Source organism: Corvus cornix, chromosome 4 (assembly GCF_000738735.6).
Source record: "Corvus cornix cornix isolate S_Up_H32 chromosome 4, ASM73873v5, whole genome shotgun sequence".
Taxonomy (NCBI): Eukaryota; Metazoa; Chordata; class Aves; order Passeriformes; family Corvidae; genus Corvus; species Corvus cornix.
In genome coordinates this window covers 47,720,028-47,741,603 of record NC_046334.1, presented here as the reverse complement: position 1 = coordinate 47,741,603, position 21,576 = coordinate 47,720,028, and the positions used below count along the sequence as shown (strand labels likewise).

The following is a 21,576-nucleotide window of genomic DNA, read 5'->3' as shown; positions in this document are numbered from 1 at the left end:
AATTCCTTACCCATCATACAGTCCATTCTCAAATCCACGTGTCTCCAGTTTGGACAGAAGGATGTCATGTTCTTCATCATCCAAGATGAACATTTATGTGTTGTGAGAAGATGCGACTTTACAGGAAAAGAAATGGCCATCCCAGAAAAATTTATAGCTTTTCCACTGAAAGACTTGGACTCAGAACACTCATTTTAAAACAAAAAACCAAACCCAAACCCACACCTTACTAGCAGTATAGTCATTTGTTTGTTTCTAAGTAAGCTTTGTCACCCTATATACTCCCTCTGATGAGTTAAGCTGTCTGGTAGGAGGTTTCTTATGCTCCACATCATCTGGTGGCTAGTGTATACCCAGCGGCAATATGTTTTATAACCTTCAGAAAACATGAAACATTGTCATTTGTAATATGAATACATGAGTGTATTCTCATTATATAAATAGGAAACCTGTTAAACTCTCACCAAGCTGAAGAATATTTCCTTTCCAATGTATTGTTTGTTTCCTGTGGGAAATACTGTCTTTAATAAAAAAGCACCTTCATAGAGGCTGTAATGGGTTGTCTGAAAACAAGAAAATGAAAAACCCACACACAAGTCCTAAGAGAAAAGACATGAAGGGAATTAAATATTTGTGCTGTCAAAGCATTAAAAACAAAAATACAAAATGTGCTATATTTAAATTAACTTTAATAAGAAGTACAAAAAGATAATGTTAAGCAATATTTTGCATGTGGTTAATAAATATTCTTCAACAGCAAGCAGTGACACATTCAAACATAAATCCAGTTATTTCTTTTACATTTTAGAAAAGTAACAATTTTCCCAGTTAAAACAAGGTCACAAATTACAGAATATTATCATCCTCTTTAATTATTTATAACTATGAAGCCTACTAAATAAGTAAACTGTCACCCAGCAGATTTTATTACATTGATGTTCAAGGTTAAGTATACTTACATTTATCATGCAGTTTCTTACTGTGCATATCTGATTGGTGTTTAATTTTAAAATGATTGGTTTCATTCTTCCCATTTCCTTATTTCTTTTTAATATACTGGGAGTGCATGTTTTCCAAGTCCTATACACTTTCACATCTAAGTGACTCACTAAAGTAGATTTGTCATACAATGCATAACTGTTTTCTGACTCCAGCCCAGCTGAGAAATCGCAAACCATGTATGACTCACAGCCCACTTCATTTTTACTATTTTTTTCAATCAAATATAACAACATTTAGTGTAATCACTTCCATTAAAATTAAAGTGCCTTCAATTGTTTCTTAATAAAGTGACTATTTGGAGGGGAGAGGGTGAAGGGGTGCAGTTTAGGAACTGATTGTTTAACAGTTTATAGATACGGTGCATATGTATTCTAATAGATGTAAAATACTGCATTGCATTCCGTGCTATTGCTAAGCTACAGTAGCCTATAAACTGATAAAGTCAGCCAAAATGAACATCTAATAAAGAATATCAAAAGCAGTTGATCAAAGTAATATCTTGTTCCATTCACTATTTCCATCCATCCTCAATGGCATAGTTTGATGGATGAAGTATTGGAAAAAAAATATAACTCTTCAACCCGTTGAAGCTCACCTCTTTTAATATCAGATGAATGAAAGCAGTCATTGCAGTCATTAAAAACCTTGAATGCGTAAGGAAACACTCCAGAACACCTTATCAAGTGAAGTATTCACAACGTTATGTAAAGAATTAAAATTTGAAAGCAAAATAGAAGTTTTAAATTATCCAACAATAAAAATATAATCATATATATTTATGTAGACTCCAACTACAACTAGAGGAAGAGTATACATCATCTTGCATATTTTAAAATATCCTCCAAATTCATTTTTGTTAGTGTTATCACCTCATCCTAACTTACAGCACTTTCACAATATTCTTAAAGCGCATTAATAAATACCAAGAATAAACCAGACATAAACTCCTATATTTCAGTATGGTTGACACTTCTTTTAAGGGCTTATTTTCATGGATTAAAGAACTGACAACCCATATCCAAAGGAGAGCCCACGTGTACTGTTAGGTGTACTCCTCTTCTGTAAAAGTCCTTACCTACTTCATTGATAAATATGATGAGGATGTGGACAAGTTTTATTTTAAATTCAGTGCAAATTTTGCCCTGATCTCCATCAGAGATGTCAAGCCCTCAAAGTTTGTCCTTTTTCCAGTAAGATATAATCACAGACTCCAAAAACATGAGTTAAAAGATTCACTGAGAAAGATCTGAATCTAGAAAATTAAGTGGTTTAGAGGGAAAAAAAAAACATTTTATGTGATTAACAAAAGCCGTATATTGAAACAAAGTTTTGAGCCTCTAACTTCTACTACTAAAGACCTAAAGTTCCTCACTGATACTCAGATGGCTGTAATTAATAATTGGATTTAGAAAATAATTAAAAGTCCTATTTGTTAGGGAGTTTGGGTCATCTAGAGAAATGAGGTGGAGGAAGTTTCCTTGACTAAAAAGAAAAAAGAAAAAAGAAAAATTGAGATATTAAAGGGACGTAACTTGAAGTTGTTTTGCACACTAAGAGCTTTCTAGCAGGAGCTTCACTGCTGCTGGGAGAAGATGGAAGGAATCCTATCACTGCTTTATAAAGGACAATTGCCTTTACTCAAGGCTGAAGTGTGAACTGACTTTCACATAATTTCACCTAAGTATTTTGGCATTTTAATGTGTTTAAGACAAAAACTTTACATGTGACATGAAATTATACCACACTCTATTTAGATATGTTTAGACATTTGTACAATTATCATATTCTGTGTTTTTTAAATGAAGCTATTTAAATTACTGGGTTTATTTTAAAATGTTTTCTTCCTCTACTTCTAAACTCATTGCATGGCTTTATAAATTTTAGCATTATGTGTCTACACATAATCGGGCATAGATGATGATAGCTTCTTATCCACATTCAAATAATCTTTCATGCAAATTTGTTACAAATGGAAACGTTCAGCAGCATAGACTTCATCTATTTTGTGAAGGCCAAGGCAAAACTTGTGCACTACAAAGCTTTCACAATAGGAATGAGAGGTATGGAGGAGGAATGCTGACTCTCTGTGCTTAAGTGAAAGCCACGCTTCTTAAGAAAACGAAGTGTAGAATTAACAAAATTCTACTTAATTTCTGAAGCTTCTTTTCTCCCTCCACCCAAGATGTCCCAAACAGCAGGAGACACACAGCATTGCATGGTCTTTTCTCAAAGCTGTCAGTACTTTCAAAGGCACAACTCATGTCCCCCAAGTTCAGCAGAATTATACAAGTATTTCCAGTTTATGTGCTCTAGAAGTTACTGTCCCACAACTCAAATGTGGCAATGAAGGCTCAGAACTGAAGCTGAAACAAAAATACACATTACCTCCCTCAGTGACTTCTTCCTCAGTTATCTCACATTCCACTGCCATAGTAACAAAGCCATTTGTGTGTTCTCTTTTCTCTTTTCCTCCCCCATACACCCCTACCTCCTCCCTGCTGCTTCTGGTTGATTTCGTGCAGGCAGATTTTGGTCACTTTTGAAAAGTCTCACTACCCTGTATGTTATCTGTAATCACTGGGAAGAGAAGGTGATTCAGTAAGGCTCCTGTTTGGTGTCTAGATGCTCTTTCCTGTGACTATATGGGCAAATTGGCTCCTTAATTTAGAATAATGTTCAGTGGTATGAGTAGTCTCCCAAACTAAAGCTCGTATCTCAGAACACCTACCATAATATTTTTTTAAAAGATGCTCAACAATGCAGCATTTAACAAGTTGAATTAGCCCAGATATGGCAGGTGAAGGTAATTTAATTGGCCACAGCATAACTGAGAAGTTTCAAAGCCACTCTTCTGCCACAACATCTCCAGCAGACAACTCTGGCTGATAAACTGTGCTGATCTCTAGTTTTCACGCCGATTTATAAATTACTGTTAAATTAACTGACACATGCATCCAGAAGTATGTGCCCCAGTACTACACTGGAAGCCTATTTCATAAACTTAATTTAGAATTACTGTAATTCCAATCTAACTTTACCACAATGTTTTATCTTTGTATTTATTTTAATAATTTCTTAAGCCATAAAATATGACACGCTGACCCAAGAATAATGGGAGAAGTAAATTAGATTAATATGTCAACCAAAAAATTCACTGACAGATTCCATGTGCAAGTCTTTGATAGAGAAGTGACTTGCATTTTCTCACTCATTCTCCCCACTTTTTTAAGACCTGCAAGTTTTACTCAAATTATATGAAACCTCTAGATATTTGGCACGTAAATTTGTGACATTAGCTTTAAAATCCCAGACACAGATTCTATACTAAATGAAACGACACGGATTCATTCTAAATGAAAATAAGGCCTAACTCTTGTGTTCTGGTAGCCTTTGCACGAGGCTCCCATTCACGTAAATATTTACATTTATATTCATTTATCCAGTTGGAAGTCCTACAAATTTGCAACTTATGTGTACTCAGTTGGGCCACTGTAAATGTTTCAGCAGTGAAACAGTAAAGCATACTCCTTCTTCCCTAGAAGGAGTTTGCCTTAATGTAGAACAACTAACTAAATTTTCTGGTGCATGCCCATTTAAAAGCCTTGCTGATGCCCACAATAACTGCATGTAAATATTTTAAATGGTTTTTTTTAAATGAGTTTATATAGTATGCCTACTTTTCTATGTAAGTGGGCAATAAATGTAACTTTAGCATGTGAGAAACACCTTTTTTTTCTACCAACTCAAGCAAGTGTAGAGAAAAGGGTCAGTGAGTGAAAAAATGGTTGTACCCAATAAAAGTGGTAGCAGCAGAGCTGACTAACAAGAGACAGCATCGGGCTTCTTGTGCAAACTGAAGATATGCTTTTTGCATGCAGCTCTGAGTTACTCAGATGTTATTTTCCAGACAAGCCTTGTTGGAGAAGACTTTATTGTTAAAAACCTTTGAGGAGGTCCATTCTTGGATAAGGATGCAAAACCCTTCCTTATCAGGTAATTTGACATAACTGAGCACACTCATATTTGGCATGGGAAGAGTTCTGACTATACAGTGTCGTGCATGGAGAAATACACAACAGTTTCAGCACTGTGAAGGGTTTGAGTACCTGGGATGTAGCCAAGGGTGAAAAACAAACCTCTGTTTCTCATACCCCAGTCTGGTGAGGTTTGGAGGGTCCCTAGATCTTGCTGATGTGAACATAAGGTAAGAACTCTCACTAGGTCACAGGAAGGAGACCTCAGCCACGGGAAACATAATCGAGCTATTCAAGTTCAAGAGCATTTTAGCAGGGGCTTCCATTAAACTATACAGTCAGAGCCCTTTTCCAAAAACAGAGTTAAAAGTGAAGGGATTTTTCTACAGTCCTAATATTTACAATTATTTGTACATATGTACATATTTATATATTTATTCATACCTGGACAATGTGATGTTGAAGGGAAAATTTATAATTTACAAATGAAACATTTTAAAAATGTATGCTTGTACCATGAAAAAACCTTTTTTTTTATTGCTTGCCTTCTAGCCTTTTGTTCATAATCACACTATTGCACACATCTCCATGTTACATGGAAGATCTACATTTACATATAAATATATATGAAAATAAGGATATTTTTATTTTAATGTTCTGAGTAAAGTGCTCATTTTTAAGCTACTGTTGATGAGAAAGGTTTAGTCTGACAGTTTAATTAGAGGAAATTCAAGGGATACACACCTTGCCCATGCTTCTCCCTTTCTTTTATAACCTACTAAATGTCTTTATTTTACTGATGTCAACTCTGTCGTAACTATTAATTCTATTTATAATATGCATTTGTGACCTTGGCATCTAAACTGTCACACAAAGTACAAAACAGAATCACATCAAAAGCAAAGAAAAAGCAAGAAAATAAAACAGCAAAAGAAAGCAGTGTTTCTCTTCGTTGTTTTTAGCACATTTCCATGTCTTAAGATACTCTTTTATTTGATTTTAGAAATATTTGTACAACTTTTTTTAAACTTTGAACATATCTATTTTATGCACTATACTCAAGTTACTGTACAAAACTGCAATAAATGACACTATACGACTACATATGTCTCTACTAGAAGACATCATCATAAAGGTGTATCTTTTTTAAAGGTCAACTAATAACTGCTAATGTATGTGTGAATCAAAATATTTTTGATTGGCCAAGTATACTAAAATCTAAATACAGTACACAATTATTATTCATGTTATGATTTACCAGGCCTTTAGGGGCATAAAGAATCTTTGCAAAGGCTCAGATGAAAAACAATTTTACTGATAGTATTAAATGTTCTTATAAAATTGCCAATGGCAGATCCAATTTTGTTAGATTTGTGTATATGAAATACAGTTGATGCCTACTGATGATGCATGACCTTTTATTAAAAAAATAACATTCAAATCTTAGCAAAATCATTTCTAGTATACAAAGTTGTTGTAAAGTTATGTCAGCGAAATGTAAAGTTGCAATTTACAAAAGCAGCAGTAATTTTTATTTTATGGACAATTTCCTGAAATTAAATCATGGTTCTTGTCTCTCTTGAAAACAGTGCTTCCTGGGACAAATACAGGTAAATATTTTAATGGCAGGCTTTAGGAAAACATTAAACAAAGAAAAAAAGTATATTATATTACTGATAAACTTAACCCTGAAAGATTTCTGAGTGCTTTTATAAACCTGAAAATAATCCAATTAAGAACAAAATCAAAAATTAAAATAAAATGCTGCTTTGCTGAACCAGACAACCCAGCTTAGTAACATCAAGTAAATAAAACAGTGAAAAGAACAAGTATCTCACTAGCAGAAGTTGGTTGATACTGAACTTGATTAACCCTTTTCCCTGAAATCAATTAGATTAATTTATTAAAAACTTCAAAGAGGACAAAAGCAAGAAACTTGTGGCTTTTGCCATATAGTAGTGTTTACTACCTCTTCAATCTAACTAGTATCCAGAATGTTTGTGAAGAGCAGAACTGCACGACCTCCGTACTCTGTTATGTACATGGGTACTGCTATTGTATGAAACAATTACACCTTTTTAAAAAAATCACTTTTTTAAATGACAGTTTCTTTCACTAAAGTAGAATTAGTTCCTTTATAGAAAAATATTTTAACTTTAAATTAAAAAAATACTGTTCCTAAATAATTATGTAGGATCACATCTTCATTTCATTGTACGGAGAGAATATAATTCTGTATATTTGAATCCTAGTTTAACAGAAGTCCCCTGGGTTTAACTTTTAAAGAGCTGGCTGTATTTGCCATGGGTGCTATCTGTTTACAGACCCATGAATTAACGCTGTGTCCCTCCTTTGGAGACACACAGACAAGACATTTATATACACACTGTACATAATGGTTCACAGATTAGCAGTTATTAGTCGGACTGTACATAGCGAACAACCTATCTGATTAGAATGATGCTTGAAGTCCTCAGTGCAAGTCAGCTTTTAGGTTGATGGCGCAAAGCCAAGTAAGACAGGCTCCCTGTTTAAATATGTAGCCCAATACACTAAATTAAAAGTACCAAATAAGACTGGAAACACTATTCTAGACATTCTGTCAATTTTGCTAACACTGTTGAATGTCTTCTTTGCTTCTTGTGGCTTCGCTTCTGGTTTTGCCTTGTTGGGTTCTGCAGTTGTAGCGCTCTTGGAGATGGTTGGTAGCACTGAGTCCTTGGTAATATTTGGAGCATAGTTGGCAACAGCCACTGCATAGGCATTGTTTTTCTTAATGACAGATGCTTTTTCTTTTTTCTATTGGAAGACAGCAGGAAGTTAAATATTTCATGTATATTTGCCAGAATAGACTTAGTAAAACATACTTTCAAAAGTAAAAGAAACAAGTGAGCATATTAAAATTGTACCATACTGAAAAATTCAGATATAAAGAAAGACATTTCCAGTCTATCCAAAAAGAAGGTTGAGGTGACATAAGATTGCTCTTGCACCATCAAATGCCCAACCGAAGTTATGTGAAGAAGTCTCTGTTACTGTGATTGTAAGCATAACTGGAAAAGAGTTGGTCTTTCTGTAGTGGCTTTGCATCTATCTCCTTACAATAGAATTGCAAGGTCTTTACAATGTTTTCTGTGAAAATTATCTGTCATTGTAGTAAAATTAAAATTAGGCCACCTTTCTCACATAAAACTAACATCACTATTATTTGGACATGTCATAACATACCACTAATAAATAAATGAATTTCAGTTAAGGGTGTACACTTTTTAGAGACTCTGGAGAAATATGTTTACACATATATATACATAGACACACATACAGAAAGATCAGGAAGAGATTGCAAGTGAATTAAGGACTCCAGACTGATAGTTGTAGAACTGAGTTGAGATTTAGCCCTAGAACTATTTCTAGGGTTATTCATAGATTATTGTTTTAAAAAATGCATAACAATGATGAAAACAGGAATAAGAACCTAAAAAACTGTAGAAGAAGAGTGGGATGGAATTAAAATAATTTAATGATGCTCAGAAAAAGGCAATTTAAGTCCTGCACCTGGGGAGGAATAAGCTATGCATCACTGCAGGTTGAGGCTAATGGGTTGGAAAGCAGCTTTGTAGAAAAAGCCTGGGGGTCTGGGTGGCCACCAAGGTTAACACAAGCCAGCAATGAGCCCTCACAGAAACAAAGGCCAACAGCCTCCTGGGCTGCATTACAGAGAGTGTTCCCAGCCAAGCAAGGGAAGGGATCATTCCCCTCAACTCAGCTCTGGTGAGGCACATCTGGAGTGCTGGATCCAATTCTGTGCTTCCAAGTTCAAGAGAGACATGGATGTAATGAAACTAGTCTAGTGAAGGACCACAGAGATGATTTAAAGCCTGAGGCATCTGAAATATAAAAGGCCAAGAGAGCTAGGACTGTTCAGCCTGGAAAAGAGAAGGCTCAGGGGGAATCTTATCAATGTATATAAATATCTGATGGGAGAGAATAAAGAAGATATAAGACTTTTCCCAGTGAAATCTAGTGGAAGAACAAGAAGCAATGAGCACAAAATGAAATACAGAATATTCCACTTAAATATAAAAAACCTTCCAACTTTTACTGTGAGCATGACCTAGCACTGGCACAGGTAACGTAGAGAGGCTGTGAAACCTTCATCTTCAAAGATATTAAAAAAAATATCTTGACAATGACCCTGAGCACCCACCCCTAGCTGACCCTGCTTGCACTAGGGGAGATAAATTTGATGATCTCCAGAGATCAAGTCCAAACTCCACCAATTCTGTGTTGTTATAGGATTGTGTACGCTTTCGAAGGGCTAAACTTTAACCAGGGGCAGTTCAATGGAGAGTCCATGTGTACACATGGACACAGGGATGTTAGGGAGTGAATTCAGGCTTGGGGTTTTAGACCTCTACATAGGTTCACAGACTAGCTCTGCAATAAAACTATAATGCTATAAATTGATCCAGTGCTTTGCAGCAATCTCAAACTGAGGAATTTCTAATAACCTACAGGAAAGAATGGAAGGCAGTTTCTCAGGAAGCAATATATATTATTTAAATAGATATAACATATATTATTTATATATAAAATACAATACAATAATATTATGTCATTTAAAATATATGTATATAATTTAGAGACAAGCAAAAATAGATTTAGTCAATCTCTTCCACGAAATACAGAATTAAGCAGATGAAGAAATAGTTAACTTCTGGATCATATAAGAAATCATCAGCTGCTGTATTGGTTTGTTTTGATTTTTAATCTAATGGAAGTGACACAAGTAAGAGAATTCTTGTGACATTTCTCATACACGTGCATTTCAATTTTTTACTTCCACTGGGAGGCATCTACTCCATTTGCAATTGTGGTTTTAAATTACATCCAATTTGATATTTATCTGGGCCATCTAAAAATCTTGATAAGATCTTCATGGTTAGATGTTGTGCCCAAAATGCCTTGTCTTAGGTGCCTTGTCTTAGGAGATGGTGTCACATAAAAAGAGAATCTGGGAATCAGTTGGGAATTCAGCATTGTTCCTTATTGACTGGAGTGTGGAAAACAGTTGATCAAATATGTAGCTTGTTCCTGCACCTGCTTTCCCGTGAGACAAATTCCATGTCAACAGCACTTAGACAAGAATTTGCATATAATGTGAATACAGACGACTGTCACTGAGGAAACATATTTCATTCTAACTGGTGAAGAGTAAGCCTGGCTTTAGGTGTACAGATGCATTCAGCAAGAAAAAAGAGCAAATTACCAAATCAAATTATGCGGAACACTTTAATTCATCTATAAGTCCCTCCTTTCAGACGCAATTAGCGTTTTTAAAAGGTATCTGTAATACCATTAATGAGACCTGCATAATAAAGCTGAACCATATTTTTGTATGAGAAACTATGACTATGTTAAAAGCTTAGGGTTTTGTTAAGTCAGTTTGAAGAAAGTAGAGAACTGGACATGTGAATGGTATGTAAATCTTAGAATGTAATGGATAATATTGTCACTCCTAGGGAAGGAATACTGCCTAGCTGTTAAACAGTTGCCACTCCTAAGATCATGAGACAACACTGTTGTACAACTTTAAAGGAATAAACAAAGGATGATCAGAGAGTTTGTAAGGGCTCCCTACATTCTTACAATGCCAGGGCAAATGTGCCAGTCTGAAAAGCTTCACTCATGACATGATGATAAACTTGCAGTAATTTGGTATCTCCCTCTAGCAGGAGGTAACAGATCCTGAAGTTATGGATAGTTCATGCCATTCCAGAAGTTACAGGGAATCATGAAGAATGTACATTTCCTCTAATTCTTCTTTACTATTGACTGAACATTTTGCTTCTTTATGCATTCAAAATGATGAGAAATCAGTTAATGAATCCTGCTTCACATTTACTATAATCATTTAGGAAGCAAATAAAATTCTACCCTAATTTTAAGAAGAATCACAGAAATCTATGTATTTGTTAGAAGAAATCTGTTTTCATTGGTAAAATCAAGGACTGGGAAAGGACAAAATTATATAATATATTAAGTCAGTCAAAACAAGTGAGCTTTAATATTTTTTCTGTGTTATTCCAATTCTAAACTGCAAATACACAAATTTAGGTGTATCACCAGTTCATTCTTTTCATGAAATGAGAAATTCTATCAGGTTAAAACTTCTTCATGTTATCATGGCTACACCACTATAAAGACCAGAAAATTAAGGTGTGACTGTGTTTCTGTGTACTCAAAGCATCAATACATCATAGGTGAAGAATTTTGTACATTTGCTATCTAAATTAGTTTTAAAATTAATGTTTACCTATGATTAGGGATAGGATTCAGAACACTGGAAATGCTCAGAAGCTCTAGATTTTGTTATTCATGGTCCTTACATATATGGACATTAATTTGTTTTCCTAAACCTTATGTACCATGAAGATTAATACACATTATATATTTCTGGGGTTTTTTTTCTTATTTCCATCTCAATTGAATTTAAAAAAATTTAAAAAGTGATCAACCAATATAATCTGGATTAAATTTCATGAATAACCAGATAAACAGTTGTATCTGAGGAGTCAAAAAACAAGACAAGACAGTTCCCAAAAAAAAAGAGTTCTTGATAACTAAATCTGGATTAGTGAAACCAAGTAAGATTAGCTACAAAAGGAGTAGATATATTTCTGTTCAGGACAGAAAATACATCTACATTCTTTTGATTTAAAGCATCTTTTTATTTTTTTATATATTGCAAAATATCAAAACAATATATTAGAGCTGGTTTAGGAAATTGACTAGAAATAGGACTATTTCCTTAGGACTTACCTTATCATTCACTACACTTTTTCCATCCCAGGCCCATCCTCGTTTTGTGAAATAATTTACAGTTGCAAATTCAATTAATGCAGAGAATACAAATGCATAACAAACAGCAATAAACCAATCCATAGCTGTTGCATATGCTACTTTGGGGAGTGAATTTCGAGCACTGATGCTTAGTGTTGTCATTGTCAACACAGTTGTTACTCCTGCAAGGGGACACAAAAACAGAACATCAACAATTTCACTTGGATTTTGAATGTTAGCAAAAATAAACCAAAAAATATTAAGGTATGATTTTGAAACAATTAATTTTTTTTTATCTAAGTTGGTGACAAACATTGCTACAATTATATTAAAGGTTGTATCTGGATTTTCCTTTGAAGTAATTTCAGTTCAATTTCTTGTCTAAACTTCCCTTTTTTAATGAGCTGATGATCTTACTTACAGAAAATATGTATTTATTTTAACCTATCAGGGCAGGTAAGGAACAAAATTAACAATTCTTAATGGATTCATGATATTTAGCAACATTAGAGTGATAATGATTAATATGTTAATGTTTGGTAGCTGGCTTCTTTGCAATGGCTGCAGGTCTGGCACCCATATTTACTGAAATTACCACACAAATACACTTTTGTTATGAGAATTTTTTTTTTTTACAGTAGCTGTCTAACTAATAGTTGAAGACATAAACAGGGTAAGTTTTCATTCAGGTAACGTGGATTGTTTTCTAGAACAGCATTGATTTGAAATGACAGATTATTATAACTGTATTATGTGTCAGAAAACAAGAGCTGGTGATCCAGGAAGACTGTTCATTCACTGTGGCAGTTACTAAAAGAAGTTTGCAGTACTTTTTACATAATGAGGACCCAGTAAAAAAAAAAAAAAAGCCTCCCAAAAGAATCCAGAAAGAATATACATGGGAGGAAAGGAAGAGAAGAACATTTTTCTGAATCAGATTTAGCAAGCAGAAACCCACAGCCATAAACACAGTCTCCATTCCTTAAGTAAATCAGTTCTCCCACCTCAGGCTGAATCACACTTAGACAAACTAAACTATTCCCTTTGTGGCACACCATTAAGTACATCTCCAGAATTAAAAGTGACACAAAGTGATATACTTCGCACAGATCAGCAAACCTACACTTCACTATGACAGGCAAAGGAGATGCCATGGCAGAAATATTAGTAACAGCACATCACAGCTTCAACAAATACACACTCATAAAATTCTTGTAGGAGGCTTCCCAAGAGAAAGTAAAGTCACTTTCCCTAAGCCAGATCTGATGTCAGCAATCTGTCACCTGGGTTCTGGGGGATTGACATAGCTCTGATTTTCCTTCTGCTACAAGAGAAGCAATTTTAACCACTGTGTGAAAGGGAAGAGAGGCAGCAATTACATCTACTGAGACCTCCTCAGGCTTCACAAATTTTCATCCCTCCAGTAAAGAATCTCCATCTCTGAAGGCGCTAAAAAGGGTGACAAAGCAAAGCTATATGGACTCAGCCTCAGTGCTTCCAAAGGTCTGTGCAGCAGGGAAAACAAGGCACGGAAGCATCCTGCTGAGTCACACAGTATCAAGACGCCTCAGCAAACATAAATCTCTAATTGCTGTTTCTCAGCCTCCATAAATTAAAGAAGTGGATTTGGCCTGGAATCAGCCATGACACTGATGGAATCTACTAGACTATACAATGAAAAGGAAGCAGCTATCAACTGTACCAGATGAAAATGTGTAGACAAAATATATTTTGTAAAGAACCTAGTCTCTCCTAACACTTACACAACATACAGCTTAATTATTTTCAGCAGCTCAGAGAAAAGACAGCCTATCTTACATTTAAAATTATCACATGTAAATTTTAACACTGGTCCTGAGCTGCGGAAAAATCATTATAATTATACAGAAGTATCAGTAAAGTGAATGTTTCTCAGATATAAGGTGACCTTATCCACATGTAAATATATACAGTTGCTAAGGTACCACTCTGTTTAAGTCCCACTTTATAGAATTAATTAATCTTCTAGAAACCCTATTGACTTCTTCAGAAATCTGATGTAAGATTTACTGCTGACCTTTCCTAGTATCAGTTAAAACACTGTGAATTTATATCTTGCATCTTGCTACCACTTGCCAGTTTCTCTAAAAAGATCGGCAAGTTACACCACTTTGTGACCCAAATGCTAATCAAGCAGCACACTGTCAACATGCTTCCATTTATTTATTTATTCCATTTATTCCTTCACTCTATAAATTCAGTAATGTTCAAGCCACCACAGTTATTTAAGCTGAACTGAATGGGAAAAAATTGGACAGAAAATTTAATCTGTAATACTTGTCAGTTTAGGATTCTCTAGACCTTTTATATTGCTATTATTCTGCAGAGAAAAGACAGATGATTTTGCACATTATAGTTAATTTGAAAAAATCAGTATTATCAAGTCTTCTTTATGAAAAAGGACTGAATGGAAATAACCTGCCTCCTTGCCACTGCTAAACCTGAGAGGACTGAAAAATTATTAATGTGGAAGAACATGGTCAACTTGTAAAAAAAACCTCATTTATTTCACAAAGATTTAACTTAAAAGACCAGATCAAAAGCATTCCTCATTGCTTATCTAATTCATAGCACTAGTGAACTAAAATTTGTATAAAAAACAGTGAGTAGATTTTCACCCCTATAATGAAGTAGTCAAAAAAATATTTAAAAGTCTATGTAAAAACTGCATGATATCTCACTATGATATAGGAAAAAAACACAGTTTACATACAGATCAAGAACCATCTTCTATAGCCCAGCACCCAGCAGATGTGGCAACTGAATTGATGCCAGAAGAGATGGTCAGGTATTATTTTGTAAGGGACCATGAGCATCAATTTGTCTTTGAAAAAAGATCCAAAAAATAAACCGTTGACATTTCCTTTCTCCAAAGCAGACCAAGCATTTTTTACTTGACAGTAAACATCCTTACAAGGTTTGTACTCAGCAGTGCATGGCTATAAAGCTAAATATCTTCTGTCACTACAGGTTTATCCATTCAAGCCAAGACTGGAGCTATTTGATTGCCTGGGAATTTTTTTTTATGGTGCTGCTTTTGAAATGGCATTTGCTTACTAGAGAGAGAAAATCCATCTCCAGAGCTGCAAATTCAACACTTTTCACTGGCACTAAACTCACCTCTCTGGAAAACACCAGCTCTGTTATGCTTATAACAGTGGAAGAGGTAACCTGAAAAACTAGAAATGTCTAACTAAAAGCATAGGGTGGAAATTGGAGGAGCTAGCACATATATATTAAAGTTAAAATCTGTTATGATGACTACTTTATGCCCACATTTGTGTGCAAAAGTCAGGCAACTCCTTGACAGGGACAAATTTTTGGACCCTAATTTCACCTTTTGTGTATTGTCTGATTTTTCTAATTTGAAGAGATGTTAGTCAACTAAACATATCCTAGCCTTTTTGTGCTAGAATGTAGATACCTTCTTTGAAAGTGAAAGGCCTAATTAATGAGTTACCAAAGGACATTTCTGTAATAAAGAGGCACTGCATCCTAGCAAATAATTTGTACAAAAGGTTTAAAATGTGCTCTATTTCTTATAATTTCAGGCTACTCGTCCCACTATTTTATCATTTTATCACAGAAGTTTGCAAAGTTACACATAATGGTTGAAGAACATATCACAAAAGGATTGATAAATTACTTTATTTTTAATTTAGGAAAGTAATTTCATTGTTCTACTTTTTTTTAACAGCAAGTGCAAATTTGTTTTGGTAATTAGATATCCCAACCTGATCCAAAACCCAAATAGATTCATAAATACAAATAACAGCAGAAAGAAAAGACTTTTGACCATTTCAAAGATACAGATTACTACTTCATTTTATCACTCCAAGAGCAACTGGTTAAAGCTGTAAACAAAAGCTTGAAAATTCTGGATGCAGCATGATATTAAAGTATTGCACCATAACATTTGGCTACCCACTATGTTGTTTGCTTTTATTTACTCAATGTGTATGTGCTACTAGAAAATGCAATACAAAAGGAGTGTACCATGATTTTGCTCGAACACCAGGAGGTGCGTCTGAACAACGATTGAAAGAAAGATTACAGAAAATAGCTCAAGCACTTTGTCTACCCTTTTTACTAAAAGAACAACAAACCACCCTTTTTAAATAGCTTGGGAGGCAAGAACCATAACATCATCTGTTTCTAGAAGAGTTGAATTCAATCAGTTGCGTAAGCTACATATCCATATGGTGCGGTTGCTACCATGCTGCTTCACTGTATCAATACTGAGCAGTGGAACACAATTTCCCATTGAGCAACAGACAAGCTTATTCCCAAAGCCGAATGGCAAGCGCTATTTACCCCAACTCCAGTAAAAGTTGCATGCAATTATGCCACCACTGCAATATGAGCTAGTGTCTTCACACATCAGTGAGCTGAGGAGACATACTAGTTTGTTTGCAGCCAGCTCAGTCTCTTACTCGGGGCTAGTTTTTCACTGTCCACCATTATATTATTATATCTCCATATAGCAGAAATCCCCAATTAAGAAATTATATACAGAAATATGTGAGTAGTAGGATATGTCTAAAGGCACAAAAGATAATCTGCAGCATGTGAAAGGAGAGAAGAATAAAGACAGTTGAGATTTTTTTCAATGAAGTGGGAAAAGGTACTTTGTATATATAGAACTGTTGAAAAGGACGGGTCTCTATTATTCAATTCCCCTGTAAAAATAACCAGAGAACAAATCTGAACTTTTCTTGGGCTCCTCTTTCTGTAGTGTCACAATTATAAAGTTGCTTTGGGTTTGTATGGCAAGGTTTTGGTAGTGAGGAGCTACAGCAATGGCTTCTGTGAGAACCTTCCAGGAGTTTCCCACATGTCTCAGAGATCCAATTCCAGACAGCTTCAAGAGAGATCCACCACTGCTGACCAAGGCCAAGGCCAACAACAACACTGGCAGTGCCTCCAGGATGACATATTTAAGATGGAGAAAAAAAGATATTAAGCAGAAGCAACTGCAGCCAGAGAAGACAAGTGAGAATATGTGACAGAAACAGCTCTGCAGACACCCAGGTCAGTCGAGAAGGAGAGGGAGGAGCTGCTCCAGGTACCAGAGGAGAGATCCCCCTGCAGCCTGTGGTAAAAACCATGGTGAAGCAGCTGTGCCCCTGCAGCTCACAGAGAGGTCCAAGGTGGAGCAGAGATCAACCTCCAGCCCACGGAGGACCCCATAAAAGAAGAGGTGAATGCCTGAAGGAGGCTTTGACACTATGCAAAACCTGCGCTGGAGCTGGCTTCTGGCAGGACCAGTCACTCCACAGGGGACCATGCTGGATCAGTCTGTTGCTGGAGCACTGCACCCCATGGAAAGGACCCACATCAAGAACAAGTGAAAACAGACACAGCAACTCAGAGTAACAATAAAATTATCACAGTGAACTGACAAAAGAACATAACTATGTGAATCTAAAATTCTGCATTTTGGACAATATACTAAATAATAAGACTAATTTTTGTTCTTTCCTGCTTCACTTAGAAAAGAACATATACCTAACTACATTTGTTTTGTCATTTTCATTGACACTCCAGGTGAGTTAAAACATAGATAACTATAGCACTAAGAAAACTAATTTCTGACTTACTGTCACCTGCATCTAATGCTGCTATTCAAATACATGTGATGCTTCCAAATGCTATGACCCATTAAAAATGAAGCAAGAATCCAATAAGCTGTACAAGATTAGTTTTGCTAATATTGTTGACACTAAATGCATAACAATAAACACATTACTAAATGAAACAGATTGTAATCTTGCACTAAACGAAGGCATTATGAACCAGGCTTATCCTCTTTCACTAAGAATGCAATCAGATTTATCTGCTAGAGAAAACAGATTCAAGACTCATTTAATCAACGATGACAAAACTTCCATCTTCTGATAATTTAAAGCAAAGTTGAAGCAATATAGCATTAGGCCATAATTCATTTGGGATAGGGTAGGTCAACAGTATTAAATAGATACCATAAAGTAAAGGGATTAAAGAGCTCAACTATAAAATAAGCCTCATTATATCAATCCCTTAATGTTAGCCTAGAACTTGAAACTACATTGCAAGTGAATAGAAAGGGAAAAGAAAAATAACTTCTTTCACCCTTGAAATAATACATGCTCAATGGTGCTTTGAATAACTAGAAGTTATGTTTCTTTGAAAGGAACACTATTCCAGTAGTTAGTCCTTAGCTCTCAAGAAGGTCATTGAAATAAATTTGTCATTGATTTTCATTAATTTTCAAAAACACTTTGTCAAAAATGAGTAACTTCTGTTTAACTATATTTTAATATGGATATATTTAATATACAATGCAAAGATGGGTATCTAGCAAGCGACTATTCCATATAAAAACTAAAAATTAAGTATAATCAGTAAGAGTGTAAAGGAATACCCCCTACAATTTTTATATTCCCTGCTGAATGTAGGTTGTTTTATTAACTGTAGTATGGACTTCTTGTGTCACTGGATGGAGTCTACCTGAAAGTATCACCCAGATGAAACTTGAGTGTACCTGCCCAGCTCTAACTGACAAGAATAATTCAGTACAGCCAAAAACCATTAAAGAGCAATAGATGAACTTTGTTTTGAAACTCTGGCTAACTGCACATTTTTGTAACACATTTGGCAAGAGGCCAGAGCATATCAGAAATCCCAGTGACAGCTGCTGCCAGTAGGTATGGAGAAAGACTGGGAGATCCACCTGAGGCGGTGGATTTAGAGAGCCCACTGGCAGCTTATGCTGACAATCGCATCTAGAGTGTAGAAGAATGTTAAGAAATAGCTCCTCAGGGAAAATCCAGCCCAACGAAATGAAAAAGGCTAAGTCTGAGGAGCAAATGCCACATGCTGGGGCTAAGGCTTCTCCATAAGGCAGAGACTGGATGTGTCTTGTTTCCCCAGGTTCAGTGTGCCAGGCTAAGATAGCCTGGAGGGGACAGAGCCCTGAGTGGCACACAGGGTGCATGTCTGTGTGGCAGGAATAAAATACTAGCACAGAACTGCTATGCCTGCAATAAACCCATCGTTCTTAGTAAACAGATTTCAGGATTCATGTCACTGAGTGGTGTGATTCTGTTCTTGCAGCCCTCCTACGCACTTCCCTCAAGACATCCTGAAGCAGGACACTTCATTATCCACATTAGACTAAACCCCAGGAGAGCTAAGCATCAGGCTGCCGTGAAGATACTACTTATTTCCAAAAAAAGTAAACAAAAAATAAATCAAGAACAAGAAAGAATTTTGCAGGAAAGGACACATTTCAGGAAAATTATCCCAGGGCCTTGTTATGGGTGTAGTAGCTTGTTAACAGTGACACAGTAACAGAAACTGCATTTTAGGAAGAGCAGATGTGAGACTTTTTTTGGACAAACCAGTCACACTGTCCTAAATGTATTGGAGTGGGTACAGAAAAGGGCAAAGACACAGGTTTAGAAGGATTTGACAGTGTACTTGCAAAGCTGGAAAACAGGAATGTACATTTTCATAAGCAAAAATGGATAAATTCACCGAAGATTTTGAAGAGAGACAAAAAAAAAAGTCTTCCTGATAGCTGCCTGGAAAACCATGATAGAATTCTGGTCCCACTGTAACCACTGACCTATTTCATCTGACTTCAATAAGGCTCATATTCAAACCTGCAATTTTCACAATGCTTTGTGGCATTTTCTCTACCAGGAGCAACAGTAAATGCTTTGTTGTGCATCATACTTAATATGCATTTGAGTTTGGCCTATTTTTTGAAGCGTACATGGTGTTTACTGATGACTAATAATACAATTTTATGCAACATTTCTGATGGCTGATTCCACACAGACATTAATTTTATTGCGCTCTCTTTTCCTTCAAAAGCAAACAAACTAAATGAACTTTGTTTTGCAAATAAGAAAGACATTTGTTACTTTGCTTAAATAGAGAGCCAAACCTCACTGTAAGAGAAACACCACTATATTGCTCTGCTGAATCTGTTTGCTGCCTCATAGTAATCTCGAGTTTGAAGTGTTGCCCAAAATCCCAGAACAGGGTTTCTTTAAAAGAACTGCAGTTTGAAAACTTTAACACAAATAATTCAGCAAATTCAAATTCAATTTGCCTAGTTTACAGATAAATTTAGAAATTTGTTTATCTACCAAGTACAAGAATACTTGGATAATATCAATGAAAGTAAGATATTTCAGAAAATCATCTAGGTTTACTAAATTTACTTTTAAAATAGAAACATTGTCATCTTTTTCTATTCTGTGAATTTTTTTTCCTCTTAAAAAAGTCAAGGATATATGAGGACATTTTGCTTGTATGTACTAATTTCCAAAATCTTTGGGATTCTCAGGAGATGTGTAAAATGCAGTTGAAAGCTGTTTGGACTAGAAATTGTATCACATTCTACAAACACTTTAACTTGAATGAAAAGCCCTTCACTTCAGAAGTACTTCCTAGCATCTTCAGCTGTTGCAAACAGACAATGCTACTACTCAGTATACTCACCAAAGACTGTCCTGGCAGGTACAGATTCTCTGTTCAGCCAGAATGACACTTGAGAGAGAATGACAGTCATGATGCAGGGGAGGTAAGTCTGAATGACAAAATAACCAATTTTTCTCTTCAAGTGAAAATGAGCCGTCATTACCGTATATTCACCTAGGTGCCACAAACAAACAAAATACAATGAAACAAAACGTTATCATCTTAAGAATGTCCATTTCTTTGATAAGAGAAAGTTTGCTGCATTTATGTGAAACAAATGTTCTGGGGTTATATTGTAGCACAGATATTTTGTAATAGGAAGCATCCTACAGAATATAAGAAAGATTTTGAGTACAGCTATATCTTATTCCCACTGCGTTCCATGAAAGGTGAGTGTTAAGGAACTTCCAGGAACTCTTGTATGCACTGAGAAGAACTCCAGCCCTGAAGGTTTCTGCTCATAAGCAGCACTCTGTGTTCACACAACAGCTCCCTGAGAGCTTAATCACGACTAGAAAGCAGTCATGGGGGTCCATCACAGCCCGGCACATGCAGGAAAACAGTCCAGAGTCTAGTAGAATACTCCAGTGTTTAATGTCAAAACTATGATGGAAGGGAAACATGGTTGAAATCTGTCTGCTTTAGACAAAATCTATGTCATTTACAATATGAAATTTAACAAATATCCCAACCCTGGGTTACAAATATTAGGATTCAACATGGAGCTCCAGATAGCATTTAAAAAACCAGTTACTGAGGACAAGTTCACGTCTGTTATCACCAGCTAATTATAATTTGAAAGAATCAGTAAAGTGCTGTTTTGTGTTACTTGTACAGTACATTGACTATGACTTGTACAGTACATGCCTAATAGATCATATTTTGCAACATTCTTTTTCAGTAGCTTTTAACACCACCTAAAATACAGTCTTCACAGTCAGTAACTGCCTTTTTCTCCAAAATATCTTTTACTAACCTGTACTTGACTTAACTGTCTCTTTTCCAATTGTTTGGCCTAGAAGATCATACTGATTCAGTCTTGAGCCATCTGGTGCCACTTGCACTGAATCTGAAGCATTATAAGTCCAAATGTATGTCACTTCTGAAGTTGTATATGCATCTGTGAGAAACAAGGTAAAATACTTCGTCAGCAATTCAAATTAAACAGTTACCATCAAAACTCACAGAATTACAAGAGACACTTATTTTTCAAATAAAAACTCACCCCAAAGAATTTTAAAAGATA

General features: G+C 35.5%; 1 protein-coding gene across 1 annotated transcript in view; it reads right to left on the bottom strand.

Moving 5' to 3' along the window:
* Positions 1-672: 672 nt before the first annotated feature.
* Positions 673-21,576, bottom strand: part of GABRA2 (gamma-aminobutyric acid type A receptor subunit alpha2) — a 64,635-nt gene continuing 43,731 nt past the window's right edge. Inside the window, exons 7-10 of the mRNA XM_039550998.1 lie at positions 21,307-21,450; positions 20,352-20,504; positions 11,799-12,001; positions 673-7,775 (exon numbers count right to left, since the gene is read on the bottom strand). Of these exons, the coding sequence (XP_039406932.1) occupies positions 7,467-7,775; positions 11,799-12,001; positions 20,352-20,504; positions 21,307-21,450 (809 nt within the window). The 3' untranslated portion in view covers positions 673-7,466. The remainder of the gene's footprint in view (positions 7,776-11,798; positions 12,002-20,351; positions 20,505-21,306; positions 21,451-21,576) is intronic.